Here is a 21,321-nt window from a genome sequence, read left to right on the forward strand (position 1 = left end):
ACAGGGCTGCGGACCCGATGCCATGGCCCAGGGCAGCAAGGCCCTGGCGAGGGTGCGTGCCCCATGTGAAGGGCACATCTGCACGGCCGGGTTTAGCTCGGGTGGTAAAACTGAGCTTAGGAGGATGCTGACCTCCGCAGGGAGGGTGTGGGTCTCAGCCTGGGCCTGGAAGCAGTAAAAATATCCTACAGGAAAGCGAACGGGTGCCACAGCATCACATAAACACCACAGGCATCGATGTGCTGGGCCACAGGTCTTGCTTTGAGCTCTGCAGCACGCTAGACACAGAGGCAGGGGTGCTGACCCAGTGGCACTGACGGGCATGTAAGATTGTTTTCTGCAACTAGTTTTGTTGGTTAGAATTTTTTTTCTTTGCAATAACTGTAAGCTTCTACTAGTGAATTTATGATGTATCAAACGGTAAGGAAGCTGCTCCAAATGCTGCCTGTAGACAAAATTTAAGGGGCCATTCTCCTGTCTTTGTGTTTCTAGATTGCCATTAAGATAAAGACCTTTCTTCAACTCAAAGGTTTTATCCTTTAGACACATTAACATATGAACCCTTCCCTTGTGATGGTGTTAAATCTCAAGTGGGAAAACAGGTCCCTTGATTTGCCTACAGTGCTGTGGCATGCTTGCTGCAAGTGAGATATCGGGAGTTGACTGCATGTGATTTTTGTGCCACTAGCTTGATCGCCAACATGCGCTTTGGGATAATTCTTCCAGATTAGTGCCATGTGGATATTGGACAAAATCCTTTGAGAGCGCTTGGTCAGGGCTGCTACTGTGCACCCTGTTGCTTTTCCTTCACATGTCAATAGGTCTGTGCTGCTGTGTTGGTACACAAGAGCTTTAAAATTCCCAGTTTCTCTTGGCAGCAGGCGGCCTGCGCTGCTTTCTCTTATCTCCTGCCAGCTGGAGAGGTCTGCAGGTGGTAAAAGTAGACTTTCTCCCAAAGCATTCTGCTTGACTGGCAACTCGACGTAAACAGTAGAAGATGAGTTCAAAGTCTTCTTGGATGACCTAAACCCACAGAGCTTATGATAAGGACAAAGTGCATGCTAGCTCATGCAACCAGTTGCTCTAAAACAGGCTCTGATGTTATGTAATGCTCAGACAGCTTGCTGCTTCTCAGCGACATAAGTTTTGGCAAGTACATAAGCAAATAACACAGATCCAAATTTTATGGCAACTCTTCTCTAATTCTCTCTAATCACTCCCTAATTTTAAAGGCATAGGGTGAAACACTTCTGGGAACTAAGCGGGGCTGGGCATCCTCGACCCACTTGTACCACTGACTTGCAGTGCTGTTTTCCTTTCTGTGAAGCCACACAATCACAGCTGATCATGTTCCAAGGCAGGGAGAAGGGGGTGGTCTCTGCTCACCTTGTTTCCAAACAGCCTCAGTGTGTGAGGAAAGGAACATGAACAGCATCTCTGGTACAGGAAAGAGCTGAGTGTGGGCAGGGGTATTGGCGCAGGGGGCAGTTGTCTGTGGAGATGGTGTCTTCTGAAAAAAGGCTAAGGGTTAGAAATGCATGTCTGATGCCAGCAAAGACAAAACCAAAGAACAGCATTTGTGGGGATGGCCTTATCACAGAGGATTCATCACTTTTTTTTCCTGACATAAGAATAGTTTCTGCATTCTTGTGTACCTGTCCCATTAGCGCTTGCTTTCTTACTAACACTGTGGCGAAGCACTGCCTTTTGGGAGCAAACAGAAGGGAAACTCTCAAGATGGATACAGTCCAAGAAGCAGCAGAAAAAAAAAATCTGTTGGCATGTCCAGCTGAAGGCCACAAGATCAAAGAGGCCCTCACCTGATACAAGCAGGTATCATGGCTTGCTAAGTTGTGGTGAGGGCAAAAGGGATGTTAACCTGACTCTTCTGAGTGCCAAATTTGACCCAGCAGGCACAGAAGAGCTGCATCAAAATGGCATGAAGCCATCTGGTGTGTTATTTCTCTCAGCACTATCTAAACACACACTTTTTATTGTGTTTTCACCAGATTCTGCAATACAGTTTATGGCAAGGGATGGCAAAAGGGACTGCTTGATGATGATTCATGTGTCCTGTTTTGTACCCACTGTGCTCTTTCTGTTTCCCTTCTCTAGAGAGCTCACCATGGTCAATGAGACCCAGCATACCTGCAGTGCCAGTTCCAGCTCCAAGTCCGACGGTGGCAGCAGCAGCGGGAGCGAGAGCTCCAAGGACAGTTCACGCTGCTCCACCCCAGTCCTCGATGCTGACCGTCATGAGCGGCTGCGGGAGAAGATGCGCCGACGGCAGGACTCTGGAGACAAGTGGTTCTCCTTGGAGTTCTTCCCTCCACGCACAGCCAATGCTGCAGTCAATCTCATCTCCAGGTGAGGGCTGCAAGGTGGGAGAGGGGAGAGATGAAGTGTCTTTGGTGGAGGGCTGGGAAATAGCTAATGAGGCAGGCTCTGCCCCATGCTCTGTCTCCCCTTCCAGGTGACGAAGCAGGTAATGGGGCTGTGCTTTTCTGCTGAGGAGGGTAATGGATACCAGGTAACTTGTCTTCCTTCAAGGCCCTGAAGAGTTAAGTGTCATGGTGGGGTTACTGAGGGAGCCAGCTTGTTTCCCCTCTCCAATGCTCTGTGAAGACTGAGCAATGCTGCTGTCATGCTGTGGGGCTGAAGCAGAATGCTGGGGGATAATAGGGCAGAAAAGTTACCTATTAAAAGCAGAGAATATTAATTGATGGACAGTGTGCCCAAGTCTCTGGAACAGAGATACAACTTGTTTCCAGAATCATCCAGCTACTATGGTTTGTGCCTCTATTACCGAGGCCTACAGTTTTAACCTCTGAGATTGGTATCCCTTTGTTACTGCTGTATGCCAGTGCCAGGTTTACTTTAAACAAAAAGGCCTGTTCCAACCCAGAGCAGTAGGGAAACAAGTTAGGGGAGTCTTTGTCTCGTCTCTTAGGCATAGCTGTGAACACAACAGAGAACTGGTCCATCTTCATATTTGTGGTCTCTACAGTCAAAGCTGGGAACAAGGGGTTGCAGCACAGTCGCCCATCTCAAAAGGAATGGGACTTGCACTGCTGTCTGTCAGAGGACAGAACAGTCTAATAGAGCATGCTGGGAGGAAGTTTATTCTACAGAGAACACTAAGTTGCCTCTTCTTTAAAGAGATTGTAAGCTCCTCACACAGCCTTAAAGGATTACTTTCCTTATTTACATTGGCCACTTGCTAAACTCCTAGTTCAACACTTTCTTGGTCTCTTCTGCTGCTGTCATCCAAGCTCTCTCTGCCTATTGCTGGCATTCCAGCAGTAAGTAAGATATCCCAGGCATAGAGAGGGGAGTTGGCTCCCTGGTAGGCTAACACAGCTTTAAAATCCACAGGTTTGACCGCATGGGAGCAGGTGGTCCCCTCTTCATTGACGTGACGTGGCACCCCGCCGGGGATCCAGGATCTGACAAGGAGACCTCTTCCATGATTATTGCCAACACTGCAGTCAACTACTGCGGCCTGGAGACCATCCTGCACATGACGTGCTGCAATCAGACCAGGGATGACATCACGGGGCATCTGCAGAAGGCCAAGCGGCTCGGGTTGAAGAACATCATGGCATTGCGTGGAGGTGAATCCTTTTGTCCTGTGATGCGTAGGGCTGCTATTGTGTTCAATTCCAGGGTAGAAATGGAGAAGAAAGATTCTGGAGGCTCCTTCTGCTGTGGGAATTAAATGTTGAGACTGTATTTCACCTGATCCTTTTGTTAGCAGTCCCTCCAGCTCAAGGGTGGACAAAAGCAGTCCATGGGTAAAACTGGAAACTTGGAGTTTCATCTTGTCTTCCTGTTGGTGGCAGGAGGTTTCTACAGCAGTAGCAGATCTGAGTCCAGCAAACAGCTGGAGAGATGTGCATCTGTTCTCTTTTCAGATCCTGTTGGTGAGGAATGGGAGGAAGAAGTAGATGGTTTCAACTATGCTGCTGACCTGGTTAAGCACATTCGCAATGAATTTGATGATTACTTTGACATCTGTGTGGCCGGTAAATGTCTGTCTGTACAGAGTGTGGGGTATGGTCTGAAAGAGGGAAATCAGCTCGGCAGTCCTGCTCTGGACATGGGCTGTGACAGCACAGTCAGATTGGCTATTTTCTAATTTCTAGTGTGTTGTCCTGATCACCAGGGTTTCACTTTTTTTTCCTTTCCCCCCCCCCCTTCCTGCCAAAGGCTACCCTAAAGGTCATCCTGAAGCAGAGAGCTATGAGGCAGACCTGAGGCACCTGAAGGAGAAAGTCTTTGCTGGGGCAGACTTCATCATTACACAGCTCTTCTTCCGCTCAGAAACCTTTTTCAAGTTCATGAAGGACTGTCAAGCCATTGGCATCACCTGCCCCATTATTCCTGGCATCTTCCCCATACAGGTGAAATGCAGCTGTTCTGGTTTGGGGAGGGATATTCCAGGGTGTTAGATGTTTGTGGGTCAGAGCCTGAGAGAGATCTGTAAATATCCTCCACAAAATTTCTGAGAAATGAGGTTGCTAAACATATGATAAATCTATAGGTGTTTTGCCAAAGTAAACTCTTAGGCGTGTAATAACAAGCTTAGAAGGTTTTCCTTGCCCATATAGTAGAGAGGGATATACAGGACAAGTCTACCAGTCCTAAGGTGCTAGTCATCACTGTCAGCGTGCTGGGCTCAGGCAGCGAGTAAAGGAATGGGAAGAAATCACGTAAAGTGACATGACCATGACTATGCTACCATCCTAGAGATGGGGCCTAGGAGTAGAATCCAAGAGCCCCCAGTTCTAAGTCTCCTGGCACAAAATTGAGATCAAGTACCTGTGTTTATGGGATGGATATCAGAAAAGGGCCTTGGAAAAATGAGAATCCCCTGCATCCTCATCCAGGGTTACCACTCCCTGCGCCAGCTGGTGAAGCTCTCCAAGCTGGAAGTGCCTCAAGAAATCAAAGATGTGATCGAACCCATCAAAGACAATGATGCAGCTATCCGGAACTATGGGGTGGAGCTGGCAGTGTCCATGTGCCGGGAACTGTTGGATAGTGGCATGGTGCATGGGCTCCATTTTTACACCCTCAATCGGGAAGTGGCTACTACCGAAGTCCTTAAGCGCCTGGGCATATGGAAGGAGGACCCCAGGTAAGCAGAATATGCTGGGTCTCTTAGTCCCTCTTTCCACCCATCCAGTCTGCTGAAGGCTCAAGCAGCGGGTGGATTGGCACCTCTCATCTGGTGCTTTTTTTTTTTCCTTTTTAAGCACCTTTCTGCATTTAGAAGTTCACCCTTCTTGGGGACAGCTGAAGGAGATTTGGTTTAGTCAAGTGGCTTTAAAGTAGCATGTTCTGGAACTGTCAAAAGCTTAACTCTTAGAGCTGCCACTTGGAAGAAACATGTTTTTTGAGATCTCTCATAACCCTTCTTAAAGGCTAGGTGCTATGTAAGCTCCTGCTGTGGATTTCTGGGGTTCACTGCAGCTGACAAAGGGAATGTGGACTTCTCTTCAAGTTCAGCATGGACAAGAGGAAGCAGAAGGAAATGGATAGCTATTTTCTTGTTAAAAATAGCTTCACACAGTGCTTTTCCCATACCTCATCCATTTTCAGGTGTCAGTCCTGTACTGAACCGTTTAATAGACACCTACGGAGTATCGTGTGAGGGACCTGAATGGGAAAAGATTTTCCGTAAAGGAAGAAGAGTTTACTGTCCTACCTCCTGACAAACAGAACTCTTCTCAGCCCATTACTTGCGTTCTCCAGGGGCAAAGTTCTCCATGGGAAGGGTTTTGAGCCTGTAGTGTAAAGTCAGCAGAGGAACTGTATTAACGTCCGCTTCTCCCATGCAGGCGGCCTCTGCCCTGGGCAGTCAGCGCTCACCCCAAGAGAAGAGTTGAAGATGTTCGGCCCATCTTCTGGGCCTCTAGGCCCAAGAGTTACATCTATCGAACTCAAGAGTGGGATGACTTCCCCAACGGCCGATGGTAAGCTGTCAGCCTGCACTGGCAGTGGGCAGAGGTGTGGTATGAAAGCCTGCCCCACAATTGGTTTCTGTCATTAGTGGGTATCTGAGCACACTTTGGGCTTGACAAAACAGGTGGCTTCTTAAAGTGGTCCCCAGCTGCTTGGACTGGAATGAGGTGAGGAGAATGGCACCAAGATGGAGGCTTTTTGTCTCTGGGTGGATTTTTTTTTTTAATATTTTTCTTCCTGGGTGGCTGTTTTCCTGCATTACCAAATCAGTTCATCTTCCTCAGTGCCCTGTTAATCCTGTGTCTGCTCCCCTTACAGGGGTAACTCCTCCTCTCCAGCCTTTGGGGAACTGAAGGACTATTATCTCTTCTACCTGAAGAGCAAGTCTCCCCGGGAGGAGCTCCTGAAGATGTGGGGAGAAGAGCTGACTGGCGAGGAAAGCGTCTTTGAGGTATTCACGTGTTACATCACCGGAGAACCCAACAAGAACGGGCACAAGGTGAGTGATGGCCCAGTAAGGGATGGTCAGTGTGGCACAGACAATAGTACATATTTCCTCTTGCTCCTGGTACCACATTGCTGTTCTAGACAAGAACTGGCACTTCTCTGTCCAAAAGGGCTTGCTGAGATAGTGGCTGAAGGGAATCCAGCAGCCAGAGCTAGGGTTCAACATAAAAGGAAAGCTGCTACAGTATGACAGGATCAGTACTGACAGACTTCAGCAGTCATTCTTAGAGTTGCAGATATCCTGCTCCTTGAACCAAACCTTGGGAATTCTATCCTGAAGCAGATGTGGCACTTCTGAGTTCCTTCAACATTCAGATGGTAACCAAAGGGTTGTTATGCCTATTGTGAGCCATCCTTTCTCCTCATGGTAGGTTACGTGTATGCCTTGGAATGATGACCCTCTTGCTACTGAAACCAACCTTCTGAAGGAGCAGCTGGAGAAGGTTAACAGACGAGGAATCCTGACCATCAATTCCCAGCCAAACATCAATGGCAAACCATCCACAGACCCCATTGTAGGCTGGGGTCCCAGTGGGGGTTATGTCTTCCAAAAGGTAACGCACTAATCTGGGCTAGGCAGCAGAGTTATGACCCAGTTTGGTCTCTGTTAGGTAGGGACGTTTCACCCAGATAATCTTTCTGCCCACTCCTTATCTTAATGCCTTCTTGCTGAGATGAGCCAAAGCTCCTTTGGTGTCTTAAGAGACAGACTGTGTCATTGCTATGGCTTACTTCATAGCTGTTTCCCTCACCTCAAACCATCTCTTGAACATCTACAGAGTTTCTTGGTTTTACTCTCAGCAAGTAATTATTGGTAACTTTTTTCTAGAGCAGGGCAATGAAGTTTTAGATACAAACACATGCCTGCCCACTGCATCTGATCCCATTCAGTGATGCAGGAAGCACCCAGGTTTTTCATAAAGTGGGAATCAGTGAGGTGGTATCTCTACCACCCGGCCTCTCATGGTAATAACTGGGCATTTAAAAATTTCTCTCTCTGTCCTTCTCTATGGCAGAGTTCTTCAATTGCTCCCATCCCACAGCACAACTGCTGTGCTGTTCAGACAGCTTCCAGGTTCCTTGTCTGGCCTGCCAGCAGTCTTATCTGCCATCCCTGCCTCCTACTGTCATGCATTTTCAGGCCCTAGAGCCTTGCCACTAATGGCTGTGATAGGAATCAAGGTAAATGCCAGGCAAATGGCTCAGACCAGGAAACAAAGCAGCCTTGTTCAAAAGGGATTCAAACCGCTATAGCCATGAGACCAGCAGATGGCAAATGCAGTTATGTTTTCAAAGGAAAAAATTCCCCCGAGGTGAGGGGAATCCATCATCTCACACAATAGCCAGGAAATAGGGGGAGGGGAGGCGGTTGTTGGGAGCAGCCAAGCACAGAGTAGCCGTAGATGGAGCAAGTACAGAATTAGGTTGTATAAGCACACAAGGAGAATTGTAAACAAAAGATAAGGACTGGGAGTGGTTAGGGTGCTTGGGAGAGCCAGCCGTGACCTCAGACCTGCGCCCACCAGACTGGGCTGTCTTGGCAGGACACTGCTGCCCATAGGGCACCATGTAGAACAGAGGTCAAGCTTAGGTCTTGTCCAAGCACTCTACACTGTCTGGCACAGTGCTGTGGTGACGCTCTCCAGAGCTTATTTCACCCTGCTTGCTTACATGGGTGAAAAACAGGAATAGCATAGCTTTTGTGAGCTGGCTTCTCCTGAGCTGTTAACTCTGCTCTCCCTACTTTTTATCCCTTTCCCCCCAGCTCTCTTACTAATTTGCTCTGCCCCTTGCTCAAGCATCCACTGTCGTACATGTTTCTGGGCATGAACATAGAAGTCTTAAGGTGTCTGGCTTCCAAGCAGCCAAGACAGCACAGCTGTTCTCTTGTTTGCTTGTATGTGTCCTAGAGCTGCAGTGAGTAAAGGCTCTTGCTCTCTTTGTCCTTCCCCATCCCTCCCTGTAGGCATACCTGGAGTTCTTCACCTCCAGTGAGATCGTCACGGCACTGCTCAAAGTGCTGAAGAAGTACGAGCTGCGAGTGAACTACCACATTGTCAATGTCAAGGTAGGCTGTTGGTTACAGGACACTTTCCTTTCACCGCCCTAGGAGAGAGGGATGTATCAAAGATTCAGTTATCACTGAATGAAGTGGTACATGAAGGCTGATGAAGGGAAGGGAAAGTGAAGTCAGCTGTGATATACAGCAGCTGTCTGATCTTCCAACAAGGGGAGAGTAAATGTGCTGGTCCAACTCACTCAATCCCTCTTCCAGCAGTTGCTTCAGAAAGGTTTTCCTTCCTTTGGCAGGGCCAGAATATCACCAATGCTCCAGATCTGCAACCCAATGCTGTCACCTGGGGCATATTCCCAGGCAGAGAGATCATCCAGCCCACTGTAGTGGATCCTGTAAGCTTCCTCTCTTGGAAGGTGAGTCCTGCCTCCTGCTGGACACATTGCTGTGATGCCTTGGAAGTTCAGAGTGTCTGGTTTGGTTTAATCCATGACACTTCTCACCATCGAGTACTGTTGTGATAGTGGCTTTGCAGAGGTCCAGATATTGCTCCTCCTGCTCCCTCAGTGTAAGGAGAACTTTGCTCTGGCAAGAGCTCCTCACAGACACCAAGTGCCCAGTAACAGGAGGCTTGGGAACTACTGCTGTCGCTGCTGGGCCCCAAAGCTCTGGGCAGTAGCTCTCCCTCCCCTCTTGCACGCGCAGGGGCAGCATCGAGCCGCTGTACAGCAGATGCGGCTCCTTTCAGCTCTGGGCACTTCCCACTCAGTGCAAAGCATGAGCCGCCCTTGCTCCGCGTGTGCGGTTTTTACTGGGAAGAAACAAACATGCGTGATGCTGCTTGTCCTAAATAAAATAACATGATAATGCAGCTCTGTAACGTGTATTACACCATTGCCAGCATTTTTTTTTTTCCTTGGCAGGATGAGGCCTTTGCACTGTGGATCGAGCAATGGGCCAAGCTCTATGAAGAGGAGTCACCCTCTCGCATGATCATCCAGTACATCCATGACAACTACTACTTGGTCAACCTGGTGGACAATGACTTCCCACTTGAAAACTGCCTCTGGCAGGTTGTGGATGATACTTTTGAGCTGTTGAACTCTCCAACTCAGCAGTGAAAATTCCTCTTCTAATCCTTTACTTCCTCCTCCTGTCCACTGACTTTGCGAGGGGATAAAAAGCAGCTGCTGTGCTGACGGTGAACCACACACTCCTAAACCCAGTGACCAGGCTAGCTCTCCGCTCTACCCACACTGCATGCCTTCTGTCCACAACACAAAGGCTCCCTGACCCTTTCTCACTGAAAACAGCCAGAACTACCTGAACCTCTGGGCTGAGGCTCTAGACTGAGCTTGAAGGCCAGCTCTGCAGGATGAAGAGGTGCTAATTATGGCTTTGTGGACTACAATAACAGGAGAACTCTTGTGCATCAGTGTTAGAAAACTCAGTGGGATTCTGGTAACTTTCTCATGCTAGAAATGCTGCCTTGGAGGCAGAAACACTCCTGTCAGCAGTTCCTAGGCAAGGAGACTATGTTGGCAGTTACCAGCCCTGAAATGAAGCACAAGTTGCTTTACACTGCACTCCTAAGATACATTTCTTCATGACTGATCATATCAGGCTCTCTTGCACTCACTCCAGAAGAAGGTTCAAATTTTCCTCCTGAATTTTCTCCTCCTATTGTATTTCCTGTGTTCTCTTTAACAGGAATATGTGAATTTCACTTCTGGATAAGATTGAGTAGGAATCACACTACTTCTTAGATTGAGTACAATAAAATAACAAATACAACTGTCTCTTGTACTAGGCCATATTCTTTTAAGCCCAGACTTCTAAGCAAAGACTTACATTGTTTGCAAACTTAACAGCCTCGCCCAAGGGAAAAATTTAAGAAAACCAATTGTTTCTGGGGCAGTTCTGCCTTTGCTTTTCACCATGTGATCTAAAGCATGGACAAAGCTCTGTGGTAGAGCAGAGAAAGCTTAAATCCTAGAATTTACAAACAGCAACCAGCTATAACCTTTGGCTCAGTTCTGCAAGGTCACAGGAGTTATGGTGGTCCTTTTCCAGTGCTTGCAGGGAAGGACACCCTATCTTTCCTGACCTAATGACTGTTAACCTCCTTACTCCCTGCAGCATTGAAATAAGGGGTTGGGGGAGCTACAGTGGCTGCTTTGTGTACTTAACAATCCTGCAAAGCTACCACAGGCTAGGAAAACAAGACCTCAGAGCAGTTCCCAGTAGGATTTTGAGATCCCTGCCATGCTGTGAGCATCTCTTTCAAAAAAGCAAGGAAGAAAAGCTTTTTCCAGATTCTTCAGACCCTCTCATTACAGCTCTCTGAGACTGGGCTCATATATCCAGGGTAATTACAGGGCATCAATCACAGAAGCACGTAATGGGAAGGCTGGGGGTCAGACACGCCTGTCTTGCCTCAGCAAAGCTTTTGGTGCTCAGCTGTTCCCAGCAGGTTTCTTCACCCCTAGCCCATTCAGCACAGAAAGGAACCAGCAGGAAGCAGTCAAGAGGTTGGCCACCCACTGAAAGACTTAATGAAGAGCTAGCTGATCGACAGAGAAAGGGGGAGGAGGTGGGAGCCATGTGGGAATCCCTCCCCCCAGGGGAACCCGAGCCAAATCTAAAAATAAAGACCTGTGTTTGCACCTTCTGAGGATAGTCCAGACTTTGGAACCAATAGGATGTAGCATTTGCAGAAGCAGACTCCTGTTCATCTCTTTAAGACTGATGTATTTGCTTACTCCCCTGTGTGACACTAAACTATCCAGGAAAAAAAGCTGAGTAAAGGGAGAGCCTATAAGGTGGGGTTTTGACCTTTAATCAGAACTCCAGAATATCAGGGTCCAGAGGAGTAGGGAATGCAACCTCACTACAAAAGGGAGTAACTTCTCAAATTAGTGCCTCTAGGGAGGTAGGATATCAAGTCCTTTAAAGAGGAACATTCACTAGGTACCACCTCTTCCTGGTTGTTCTTCCATGCTTGTGGCCTGCAGCACTGCTTTTATCATGTGAGCAGCGCATTTGCTTTCTTGATTGCAGGAGCAGCTCTTTGTTGTGACAGCCAGCTGTATCCTCCGTGTCCTGAATGGAGCAGCAGCTGCAGGCAGGGCCCCACCACTCACCAGCATCCTTTGTCCTTGAGCTGGAATGCTGTTAGCTGCCGCCACCTTCCAAAGGCCTTCAATAGTAAAGTGGACAAATCAAATACCCTGTTACCCTTGAGGGGTTGCAGCCACCCTCACAGTACTGTAAACACAGTTTTTCCTCTAGCAATAGCTATGCCAACTGCCTCACCATCCACCCAGAGCCCTTCCCTGTCTTCCCTATGTTCCTATAGCCAATAAGTGCAGAGTACAGATTAATGCAGGAAAAGTAAATGCCCTTCTGCCCTCTAATTTCAGTACTTGCTCTAATTTTAAAGAAGGGCCTAATCCTGCATGGATCTTTGGGAGGCAGGCAGGGGAGCAAACCAGCTATTCGAGCTCTAAGGCTTTGCCTGCTCGCTCAAGTTTATAGCGATTTGCCTGCCCCTGGGTGCAAGTCAGCACAGTCCTTCTGCACCGATGTGGAGCCTGTTTCTTCCCTGAGCGGACTCTCCAGAGGCAGGGGATTAGTGGATTAACATCTCTGGTGACAGTGGGGAAGGGGGCACATGTCAGGTAAATTGACTGCTGACACAAAGCTTTGAAAAACACCCGAAGATGAACCCATATAAAGCTGGAAGCTATTTTCCTTTGTTAACAGGCAAGTCCCATTCCTTGATGTATTCAACTTCTCCCTAAGCAAGTGCTTTGTGCAGGGAAGAGAGAGACAGGGAACACCAGTTGTCCCTTCGAGGTGCTGTTTGGTCCAATGAGGTCCACAAAACTAAAGCAGTCATAAATTCTTACGTGAGATAGTAGGCTTCTGGCTTCCCCCTCCAAAAAATTCTGCACCACACAGCTTTGCAAATATCGCCGTCTCCACACCCTCCAGGCCTTTTCTATCAGCTGCTGCTGGTCCTGTCAGGAAAAGACAGTGTACAGATTAACTGGGCACTGGTAGGCAAACTACCCCACTTCCCTCCAGTCCCATCTTGCTTCCAGTTGCTTTCCTGGGTTCTTCTTGAGCGACTTTGCATTGCTAAGGAACAAAGCTGACTACTAACAAAGTCCTTGCTGAATTAGTCTCTGGCAAATACTGTGGCTAATTAAGTCACCGTACCCTGGGGAAAGGACAGTGCTCCAACATAGCTCCTTGCTGACTATGGATGTGCCTGCTACATGTGCGTCATCTTGTCCCATGGGCAAGTCAGAGCACATCTTGCACAGCTAATGCCCAGGAAGCCAGACAAAACAAGGGTCTCTTCCATAGGTAGCTAGGGCCTGAGCAGAAGGAGAAGCCAAATGACAGCACTTGGTAGGCTGTGGACAACACAGGGAGGTAGCGGGAACACAAATGAGGATATAGATTGTAATACTTGCTGTGAACTTTGTGCACAGGCTACAGACAATCTATACAAGTCATCCTGTCTCAGTTTCCCATCTGGTAGGAAGGGGCAAAGCACAACAAATGCTATGCTGGCAAAGAGAAAGATGGAAAAAGTAGCCACAGCAGCAAACTAGGATTTCTGTTGCACACTGGTATTTGTTAAATCCCCAGGTGTCATCTCACAGGACATAAGCGAGGCTGCAAGCAGAGCAGGTTGCCCAGTAACACCCATCACTGCCACCCCGGTGGCAGACACTCACCAACACCTGAGCCAGTATCACCATCCTGCTGGCTTCTTTCCATTGATGCCACTCCCTGGCCAGGCAGTGCAGTCTCCTGTCACGCTGCCACCGACGAAGTCTCACCGTGTGATGCCACCACCTCAGACACTTCCTCCTATAGGCAAGATGGGAAAATAAGCTTTATCAGCCCAACAGCCCTACAAGGGAGTCCTTCCCTGATGGCAGCAACAAGAGGAAGCCCAGAGCCCTCCACTCCACTTACTCAAGCCACTTCTCATCCCAGTCCTCCAAGTCCACCTCTTCTTTGTTCTCCTGGATCCCTGCATGTGCAGAAGGTCCTACCACACCAGGTCTCTCTACCAGGTGAGGGAGCTGCAGCCTTTCAGCCCTGTTTTGGTTTCTGTAAATCTCCAACCAGCGGTGAATGGCACTGGGAAAAAGCCCAGGATGGGCAGCTGGTGCTGAACCCTTTTCTCTGCTGCTTCTGCTTTCTAGGAAAGAGTAATCACACAGGAGCTATCCTCGGTGCTACATACGGAGAGATAAGAGCTGCCAGCAGTCCTTTGTCCTCTGGCTGCTGAAGCAACCCACAATCAGAGTTTGACTGCCATGAGCACCTACTCCACAGAGGAATCCCAGTCATCTGGCCGGCGAGCACTACTCCCCTTCCCTCCTCACGCACACTCCCCACACAGCCCCACGGAAGGAAGAGAGGAGGGAGCATCTTACTCATGGTCCAAGACAGAGACATCTTCCTGCTCTTCCTAGCACCTATCAGGGTACTGCACTGCCGTGAGCACTGGGAAAAGGCAGCTGCTTTTGTCCAGTAGTTGCAGGCCTGCAAACAGAAATAACACAGCTGCAGGCAAGACTAAACACAACGTGCACAGACAGCACACACACAAACTAGCCTTAGAGATACATTTACGTTCATATCCCTGCAGGTAGTTTAATGTGCTAGACCCCAGGCTGGAAACTGCACAGATGAGATCCCAGCAGGACTGACTCAGCCCTTCCAAATCAATCGACATCTTTGTGGTTTGCTAGCTGTGAGTCTTTTGAAAAAAGCTGCAACTCTGACAGCTCGCTCGGCTCTGCAGGGACAGTGATTATCCCATCTCATCTTTGAGCAGAGAGGAAGGAGTGCCCTCATCTCTCTGGTCAAAATGTCCCCATTCCTCATTGCTGTGCTCCAGATGGTTGCTGCAATCAGTGCCAGATTATGGTGATGAAGTTGTGTGCACAGTCTGCAAAGAATATCAAGGCAGGGACTGAGACGATGAGTCAAACCAGGTTTTTATACAAGCCTTGTCACTGTAGCTCAGTGACTCACTAGGGTCTTCACGAGAGAACAGGCAGTCAGCTGCCTCCTTCACCTTTTCTTACCTGTTTTACTGTAGCCACAGATCCTAGGCGCAGGGCTTGCTGTCCTCTTGAGGCCAATCGCCAGCGGTGACAGGCTTTACCCTGAGGGGGTTCCTGCCACTTGTTGTTTCTCTCTCCCAGCACCCGCTGTTTAGCTCTCAAGAACTTCACCCTCCACTCAGTAAAGCTCACAACTAGGAGACGGTGCTCTCTGACCCTTTTAAAATGAGAGAGGGCTTCGTGCCTCCTCAGTCTATGAGCAGTGACCTGGGTCCAGCTGACTAGGCACCTGAAAAACAGTGCAAGCACAGAAAAGCAGCAGATGCCTCAAGTCACATTTCCATGTCAGAACTGAACAGGCTATATAATTCCACCTTCTCATCCCACCCTGCAGTGTCACACCTAAGTGGTCATAGCGAGCGAAAGAGCATTCAACAAGAAAAAAAAGTCAGGTTTTTTATTCCTTCTGCAATCAATATTTATCTACCTTTCTCCATGTTACTTATTTTTCCAGTGCCCCATCCATGGGAGGTGCAGTTCAGACTCAATGACAGTTCCTTTCTGCTAAAAACTTGCCCTCATTTTACTTCACATTCCCAGCACTGTTACCTCTCAACTCCTCCAAGCCCAGGAGTAGGTCTGCTTACTCCTGGCCCTTTTAGTATTTCCTCCTCTTCAGAGGTCTCTGCAAACTGAATGCCATGTTATGCTATGTTTTTACTTTGCCTACAGAACAAACGCTTTTCCTAGGCTGCCCTGCTGCTACGCATAGTGGATCCCTTGAAAAAAAGAAAGGAATTAAATTAAATTAGTCGGTCACCAATCCTTCTCTGTGCCAGCAGCTGACCTTTAGGATGATGCCCGAGGAAGGCTTTTTTCTTCTGGGATGAGAATAAAACTGCTAAAATCTCCTTCTGCATGGAACCCAGCAGACTCCTTAAGCTTGCTTGCTGCAGAACCAGGCTGTATTTAAGACAGCAACTTGTGGTCATGATTCAGGTTTTATTTTTTTCTTGCCTGAGTACATGGGATGTACAACTAGAATCTTCCCAGAGACAATTTTATTCCAAAAAAAATCAATGTCTACAGGAGTTACTATTAATAGCACTGTAAATCTGCACCCACAATAATCTCTCTGTATCTTGCAGGCTGATGCACAGGAGGCCAGTCTCCCTCAGGAAAGCCAGAAGCCAATCTGCTTTTAACTCGTGGCTTATCCTTTTGGTTCCTTGTTCCACTTGGACTTTCATTATGCAAATCAGCCCACTGCACCATAGGGCAGAGGTGTAAATATCCTCTGCCTGGCAGGCTTCTCTGAAGATCAAGAGAATCTATTGCAGGTTATCCTAGCATGAAAAATGCCCCCCTCAGAAGAGACAGGGCTCAGCCTGTACCATGTCCAGGTGAGAAATTAGAAGCGGTCTCTCATCAAAGGAGAACTCAGGAGGAAGATTAATGGTGGAGACACACTCTACAGGAAGGAGTAACATTAAGGACTCTTCTCAAACACACTTCCCATTAGGGTGCCACCACACAGATTGATTTGCAGAAGAAAATGCAATATAGTGGGGTGAGGGCAGAGTCTAAGTACCACAGCCACTAAGGTTTTACTGGGTTTTTAGTAGCTCTTTCCTCTGTACATCTTTGTCTCCTCTCAGCCTGAACCTGCAAGTCAAAAGGAAACCTGCCAGAGCCAAACCTACACTTCTTATGCCTTCAATTAATATTTGGTATAAATAATCTTATTCGTTCTTCTCCTGCTAAATTATCTCAAAGAGAACCACCTGAACAATTCCTGGTTCACTGCACCTGGACACTTTGCTGCGCTTCAGGCAGACAGTGGCCTCAGACAACACACACCACAAACAAAACAGATTTCAAGGAGAAAGCCATTCAAGAACAGCTAAGAGAGGAAAGACGTTTTTAATGACTGGCAGCAGGCACCTTGCTCTTCAGATTAAATTGTTGTGTTTTCACGATCTGCACCATAAACTAAAACTCAAAAATATACTACAGCTTCACCTACATTGTAGCTAACACCGAGACAAATTGAATATCATGGTTCTTCCCTCATAGGCTGTACTGAATATTGCTATTCTGCAGGAGTATATTGAACTCAATTTTTCATGTTAGTTTAAATTAAAATCAACACGCTGTATCCAGAATCGAAAAGATTTAGGTTTGTAAACATAAGACCTCTGTAAGACCTCTGCCCAGTATTCCCTTCAGCAAATATTGAATAATTCCAGTAGAAATGAGGCTTTCACTTTTTTAAACTATACAAATCTGTTAGCATCTCCCTTGCTTATTTTACAAATACCACACTGCGTAACTAAGACTGAACAGAAGTTCTGGAAAAAAAAAGTTTTGAATGAGATGAGGAGTGGGAGGCTGTGGGTAACAGAACCCTCAGTGTAGGGGCACCCCCAGGGAAGCACTCTTACAGAAGCCCCATTCAGGTCTGAATACACTGGAAACAAACCTGTGCAGGAGAAGACGTTCCCAGAATAAAGCAGCATATTTCTGCTTCCTTGTTTGGCAATACCATGTCTGCAGGACAAACCTCCTCTTCTCCTGGCAGCTGTGCTGAGCCCATCGCTGCTGCAGCGCTCTCAGACCACGCTTCCCTGTGAAAGAACAAAAGAGCTTGCTGGGCTGAGCTCAACGATTTTTTTCCCATCACAGAGTCCAAACAAGAGCAAAGAATCTGTGCACATACCAAGTGGGACCAGACTTTCTAAGATTTTCTGTTCTCTCTTTAGCAGGAGCATCTACCCCAGCATGAAGGATGACAAAACAGCGTGGCATGTGTCCTGCTTATAACCACAAGAAGGCAGTGGCACAGACACTCACTGACTCCTGGACTAGAATGTGCCCCTCCAGAGGAGCAGTGCACAGAGTTACAACCAGAAGTGGGCCTTTCTCCATCCCAACCATTCCCACAGCATCCCTCTCCTACAGACCTAAGTGCTGCTGTAGGATGGGGTAACTCACTTTGCCAGCAGGATCAGCAGTGATCTGGTGAATGTGAGACCTGAATCGCTGGTCAGCTTCCACTTTCTGGGTCAGTCTCTTCTTCCACAGGCTGAAAGCCACCTGGCAGCAATGAATTTGATATTTTAGGGCTGCTTCTGCTTTCCGGTTCTTATTTTCCACGACCCAGTGGTGCCAGCTGAAAAAGGCTCTGAGAAAGGCAAAGGTCATTGTACTAACTGTAGGAACAACACACAGATTCACAGCCTTCTAACTGAAACTTTAACAATAAACATACACATGAGGGAGTTTAGGAAATAATCTGCTCTGTTAACATTCTTTCCCCATTAAATGTTGGGGGAAACAATGGACAGGGCCAGTAGTTGGGAGTAAGGTGTTCTGTCCTGGCTGTGCCAATCCAGCTGTGCTCCTCAACTTTCAAGTGAGTAGAGAGCAAGGCCAGTTCAGTGGATAGAAAGTTACCAAGGCTTATTAGCAGCAGTGCTGGGCTTGCTCTACTTTGTGTGGCATCCCATCAAAGCAGAAATGATTGTGTTCAGGTATTTTGAAGCAGGAAAAAACCCCAAAATGATGGAATACAAAACTCTCACTGAAGACAAAAAAAGATAGCTAGAGGAAGAATAGGGGTTTTTTTAAAGCAAGTGTAGAGCTCTCAAAACAGACAGCTTTAGGAAAATTCCAGAAAGCACAATACCTACCGAGACAGCTGAATGAGCCTGCAGTACTGCTGGGCTTTTACAAGTTGCTGAGTCCGAGCTGACCAGACAATGAAGCAGCTCTGCAGGCAGCGTTTCTCTGCTTGGTCGCAGCAACTCTTCACCTCCTTGTCAGAACTACAGTCCTGTCATCCAGAAAAGCATAAAAGGGCCTTGAACTGCTGCTGTAACACAGTTACTCCATGCAGCTCAGCCCTTTCTCCTTACTGCTGTCACGCCTATGATTGCCTAACTCCCTGTTGCTAACCCACACACACCACATGAACACCCAGATATGAGGGTCTAAAACATTCTTTTTAAACCCTTGACTGCTGGCCAATTTCCAACTCAGCTGGCAAATGGTAGGGAACAGTTACCCTGACAAATGCCTCAATCTCCCAAACCTGTTGAGAGGGAAGAGAGCAAAGACAAAAAAGCAGTGAGACCATCCACATGCTGACAGTGAAACCCAAAGGCTCTTTGCTAAACTGGGCTATGCAGAAAACACTCATACATCTACATGCATCACACTGCTTTTCAACCCTACCTCTTCCCAGGCAGAATAACTGGTGAGAGACTGGACATTATTGTCTGGACTCTGCAGTGCCAAAGACTGGAACTGACCTCCTACAAACCAATTTCTTCTGCAAGGCAAAAGTGTCAGGGGAAAAGAGAAACAAAGAAGATGATAAAGTATCTGGAAGGAAAGTGTGAGGCGACATAAGGGACTATCCAGAAGTAAGGAATTCAGCCAGACCAAACAAGGGGCCACTGCTTCAGCATCCCAAGGAACCAGTCTCCAACTCACCTAGATCCAGTAGTTCGTGGAGGAAAAGAGTTCTGCAAGTACAGCTCCCCACCCAGCTCAGCTGGCAGCTCTGCACACTGGTGTAGCTGCAGGAACGAACTGTAATACGGCATGTGTGCAACATCCTCAGCAGGCAGAACGGAGGAGAAGCTCTGCTGGCTGCTGTCACTAAAACTGTATTCCTGCAGGTATGGAGGGAAGGACACGCTGTGAGGTAAGTGTCCTCACAGTGGTATCACTCAACTAACAGTTCTGCCCATGCCATTTGAGGGTGGTGAGGCATTGGAACAGGTTTCCCAGAGAAGCTGTGGATGCCTCATCCCTGGAAGTGTCCAAGGCCAGGCTGGATGAGGCTTGGGGCAACCTGGTCTAGTGGAAGGTGTCCCTGCCCATGGCAGGGGGGTTGGAACTAGACCATCCTATGATTCTATGATTTACTCCTCTTTTTGGCAAGGATTCACGGAAATCCAGGATGCATCCAAAGGAACTGCAGGCTAGCAAGTACAGCTCTGGTGTGCAAAGAAACAGGTGATAGGAAAGTTGTATCTACACTAGTTATTTCTATACTGAGAAAAGGGGAAATGGGCATAGGCATTTTCTCAGTGATGAGGGTCTTTGTATCTCATCCCTTCCACTCTGCAGCCACAGAGGCAAATGCACAAGAGAACCTCACTAGCTCAGCACCTTCCCATATCACTAAATGATGAACCAGGAAAGGCACAGAGAGAAATGACTATGATTTCTGATTACACTTAAACTCCAGAACTCTACAGGCTGTCCTCTTCAAGCCTAAATACTAAGCACGGTTTGCTGATGACAGTATCATGTTGAAGCAGAAGTTTTCCCCCAAAAAAACCCAGCAATTTACTACCTCAGAGCAGTGGGGATGTATGAAGACCTTCTCACCTTTTCCAATGAGCTTTGAGACGCAAGAGTAGCTGAAGCACTGCTGTCAAAGCCAGAAGATGCTGAGAGGTCCTCAGAAAACAGCATGGCGAGAGGTTTTTCATACACAGGACTGTGCGAGTGCTCAGGACTTTGTTCAGTTGTCTTCACCATGAGACTCTTTTGATGCCATAATTTCAGAGCTTTTCTGAGTTTACACTGCCCCAAAGACTGAGAGAAAGAACTGAGACACAAGATATTGAGACAGCAAAGTGACATCAGAGGGGGACACTAGTACAGACATGATGGATGACAGATGGTAAAATGGGTCCTTCCAGAAGGAAGTGGACACTACTAATGAGGGCAGGGGTCAGGGAACTGGCTCTTCTTCACTCACTCAGCTCTGTGATGCTTGCACAGCCTTGCTTTCCACAGCAGATACACCCTCTGGAGCATCACCTTTTGGCAGAGGTCATCAAGAGAGTAGCCTGTCTCCTCCGGAAACTGTCCCTCTACAGTCCACAATGGCTGATCTTCATGCCTCTTTATCACAGTCTTGTCAGCTACGGAGCTTATGACCGGTCCTTAAGCAGTTAGAGAGTGACAAGAAATGAAGTTTGTCAGAAGGCATTCCTAAGAAACTCAGCCCAGCCCTCAAAATGCTTCTTTTTAGCAAGGTTTAAGACCTTCTGCTAGGTTTATGAAGCAGAGCAACAAATCTCCCTGTAGCTTCACTGACACATCCAGAACAACTAGTCCTCTGCCCACTCTGGTTTGTTAACACCATGTAGCATCTGAATCTCTCTGTTTTCAAGCTGTTTTCAGCTAGTTTTCACCATACAAAAAGAGAAGCCTAAGCACCTCCAACCCTACACTCTGCGCAGACCCCAAGCTGCTCACCATAATGTTGCCTCCATTGTAGGAGGAAGAAGTTCACCACTGCCTGCTTATTGCCTTCTCTGACCTGCAGCATCTGAACCCACTGCTGGAAGCATTTCCTCAGTGATACTGCTCTGAGATGGGCCAGGTTGCACCTGTAAAGTGCCTTCTGCTCAACAGCCTCCTTCCATGCGCCGAAGCACCTAAGAATACCAAAGGAAAATAAAACCATATAGAAAACCACATGTACAAGCTTGTGTTTCCTCCTGAGACTGGGTTTAGTTCACTAAAAACAGACAGAAGCTGTCATCTTCTGAGCTTCTCTTTGTTTAGTTCATTAAAAGCCACTGTCATGCTTAGAGCACAGCAGCACAGTGGGTGCTCTTGAGATTGGTCCTTCAGGACATCAAAGGTCATGACCAAAAAAGCTTTGGCAGTGCAAAGGAGTTAAGTCATGTCTTTGGTTGCAGTAGT

General features: G+C 47.6%; 1 protein-coding gene across 1 annotated transcript; it reads left to right on the forward strand.

Moving 5' to 3' along the window:
- The first annotated feature begins 2,074 nt into the window (after nucleotides 1-2,074).
- On the forward strand, nucleotides 2,075-9,705 carry MTHFR (methylenetetrahydrofolate reductase (NAD(P)H)). Its single transcript, XM_010152673.1, has 11 exons — nucleotides 2,075-2,367; nucleotides 3,376-3,614; nucleotides 3,915-4,025; nucleotides 4,210-4,403; nucleotides 4,890-5,140; nucleotides 5,844-5,978; nucleotides 6,286-6,466; nucleotides 6,846-7,028; nucleotides 8,441-8,542; nucleotides 8,785-8,904; nucleotides 9,412-9,705. Exons 1-11 carry the CDS (start codon nucleotides 2,126-2,128, stop codon nucleotides 9,607-9,609), a joined length of 1,956 nt encoding a protein of 651 aa, XP_010150975.1. The 5' UTR covers nucleotides 2,075-2,125; the 3' UTR covers nucleotides 9,610-9,705.
- Nucleotides 9,706-21,321: the final 11,616 nt, after the last annotated feature.

This window comes from Eurypyga helias, unplaced genomic scaffold (assembly GCF_000690775.1).
Source record: "Eurypyga helias isolate BGI_N326 unplaced genomic scaffold, ASM69077v1 scaffold12495, whole genome shotgun sequence".
NCBI lineage: Eukaryota > Metazoa > Chordata > Aves > Eurypygiformes > Eurypygidae > Eurypyga > Eurypyga helias.

Bases quoted from the DNA above. Each gene is read 5' to 3' on its own strand.
- MTHFR (XM_010152673.1), top strand. From the start codon at position 2,126: ATGGTCAATGAGACCCAGCATACCTGCAGTGCCAGTTCCAGCTCCAAG. The intron at 4,404-4,889 runs GTGAAATGCAGC...ATCCTCATCCAG, and splicing joins CTGGCATCTTCCCCATACAG to GGTTACCACTCCCTGCGCCA. The intron at 8,905-9,411 runs GTGAGTCCTGCC...TTTCCTTGGCAG, and splicing joins TAAGCTTCCTCTCTTGGAAG to GATGAGGCCTTTGCACTGTG.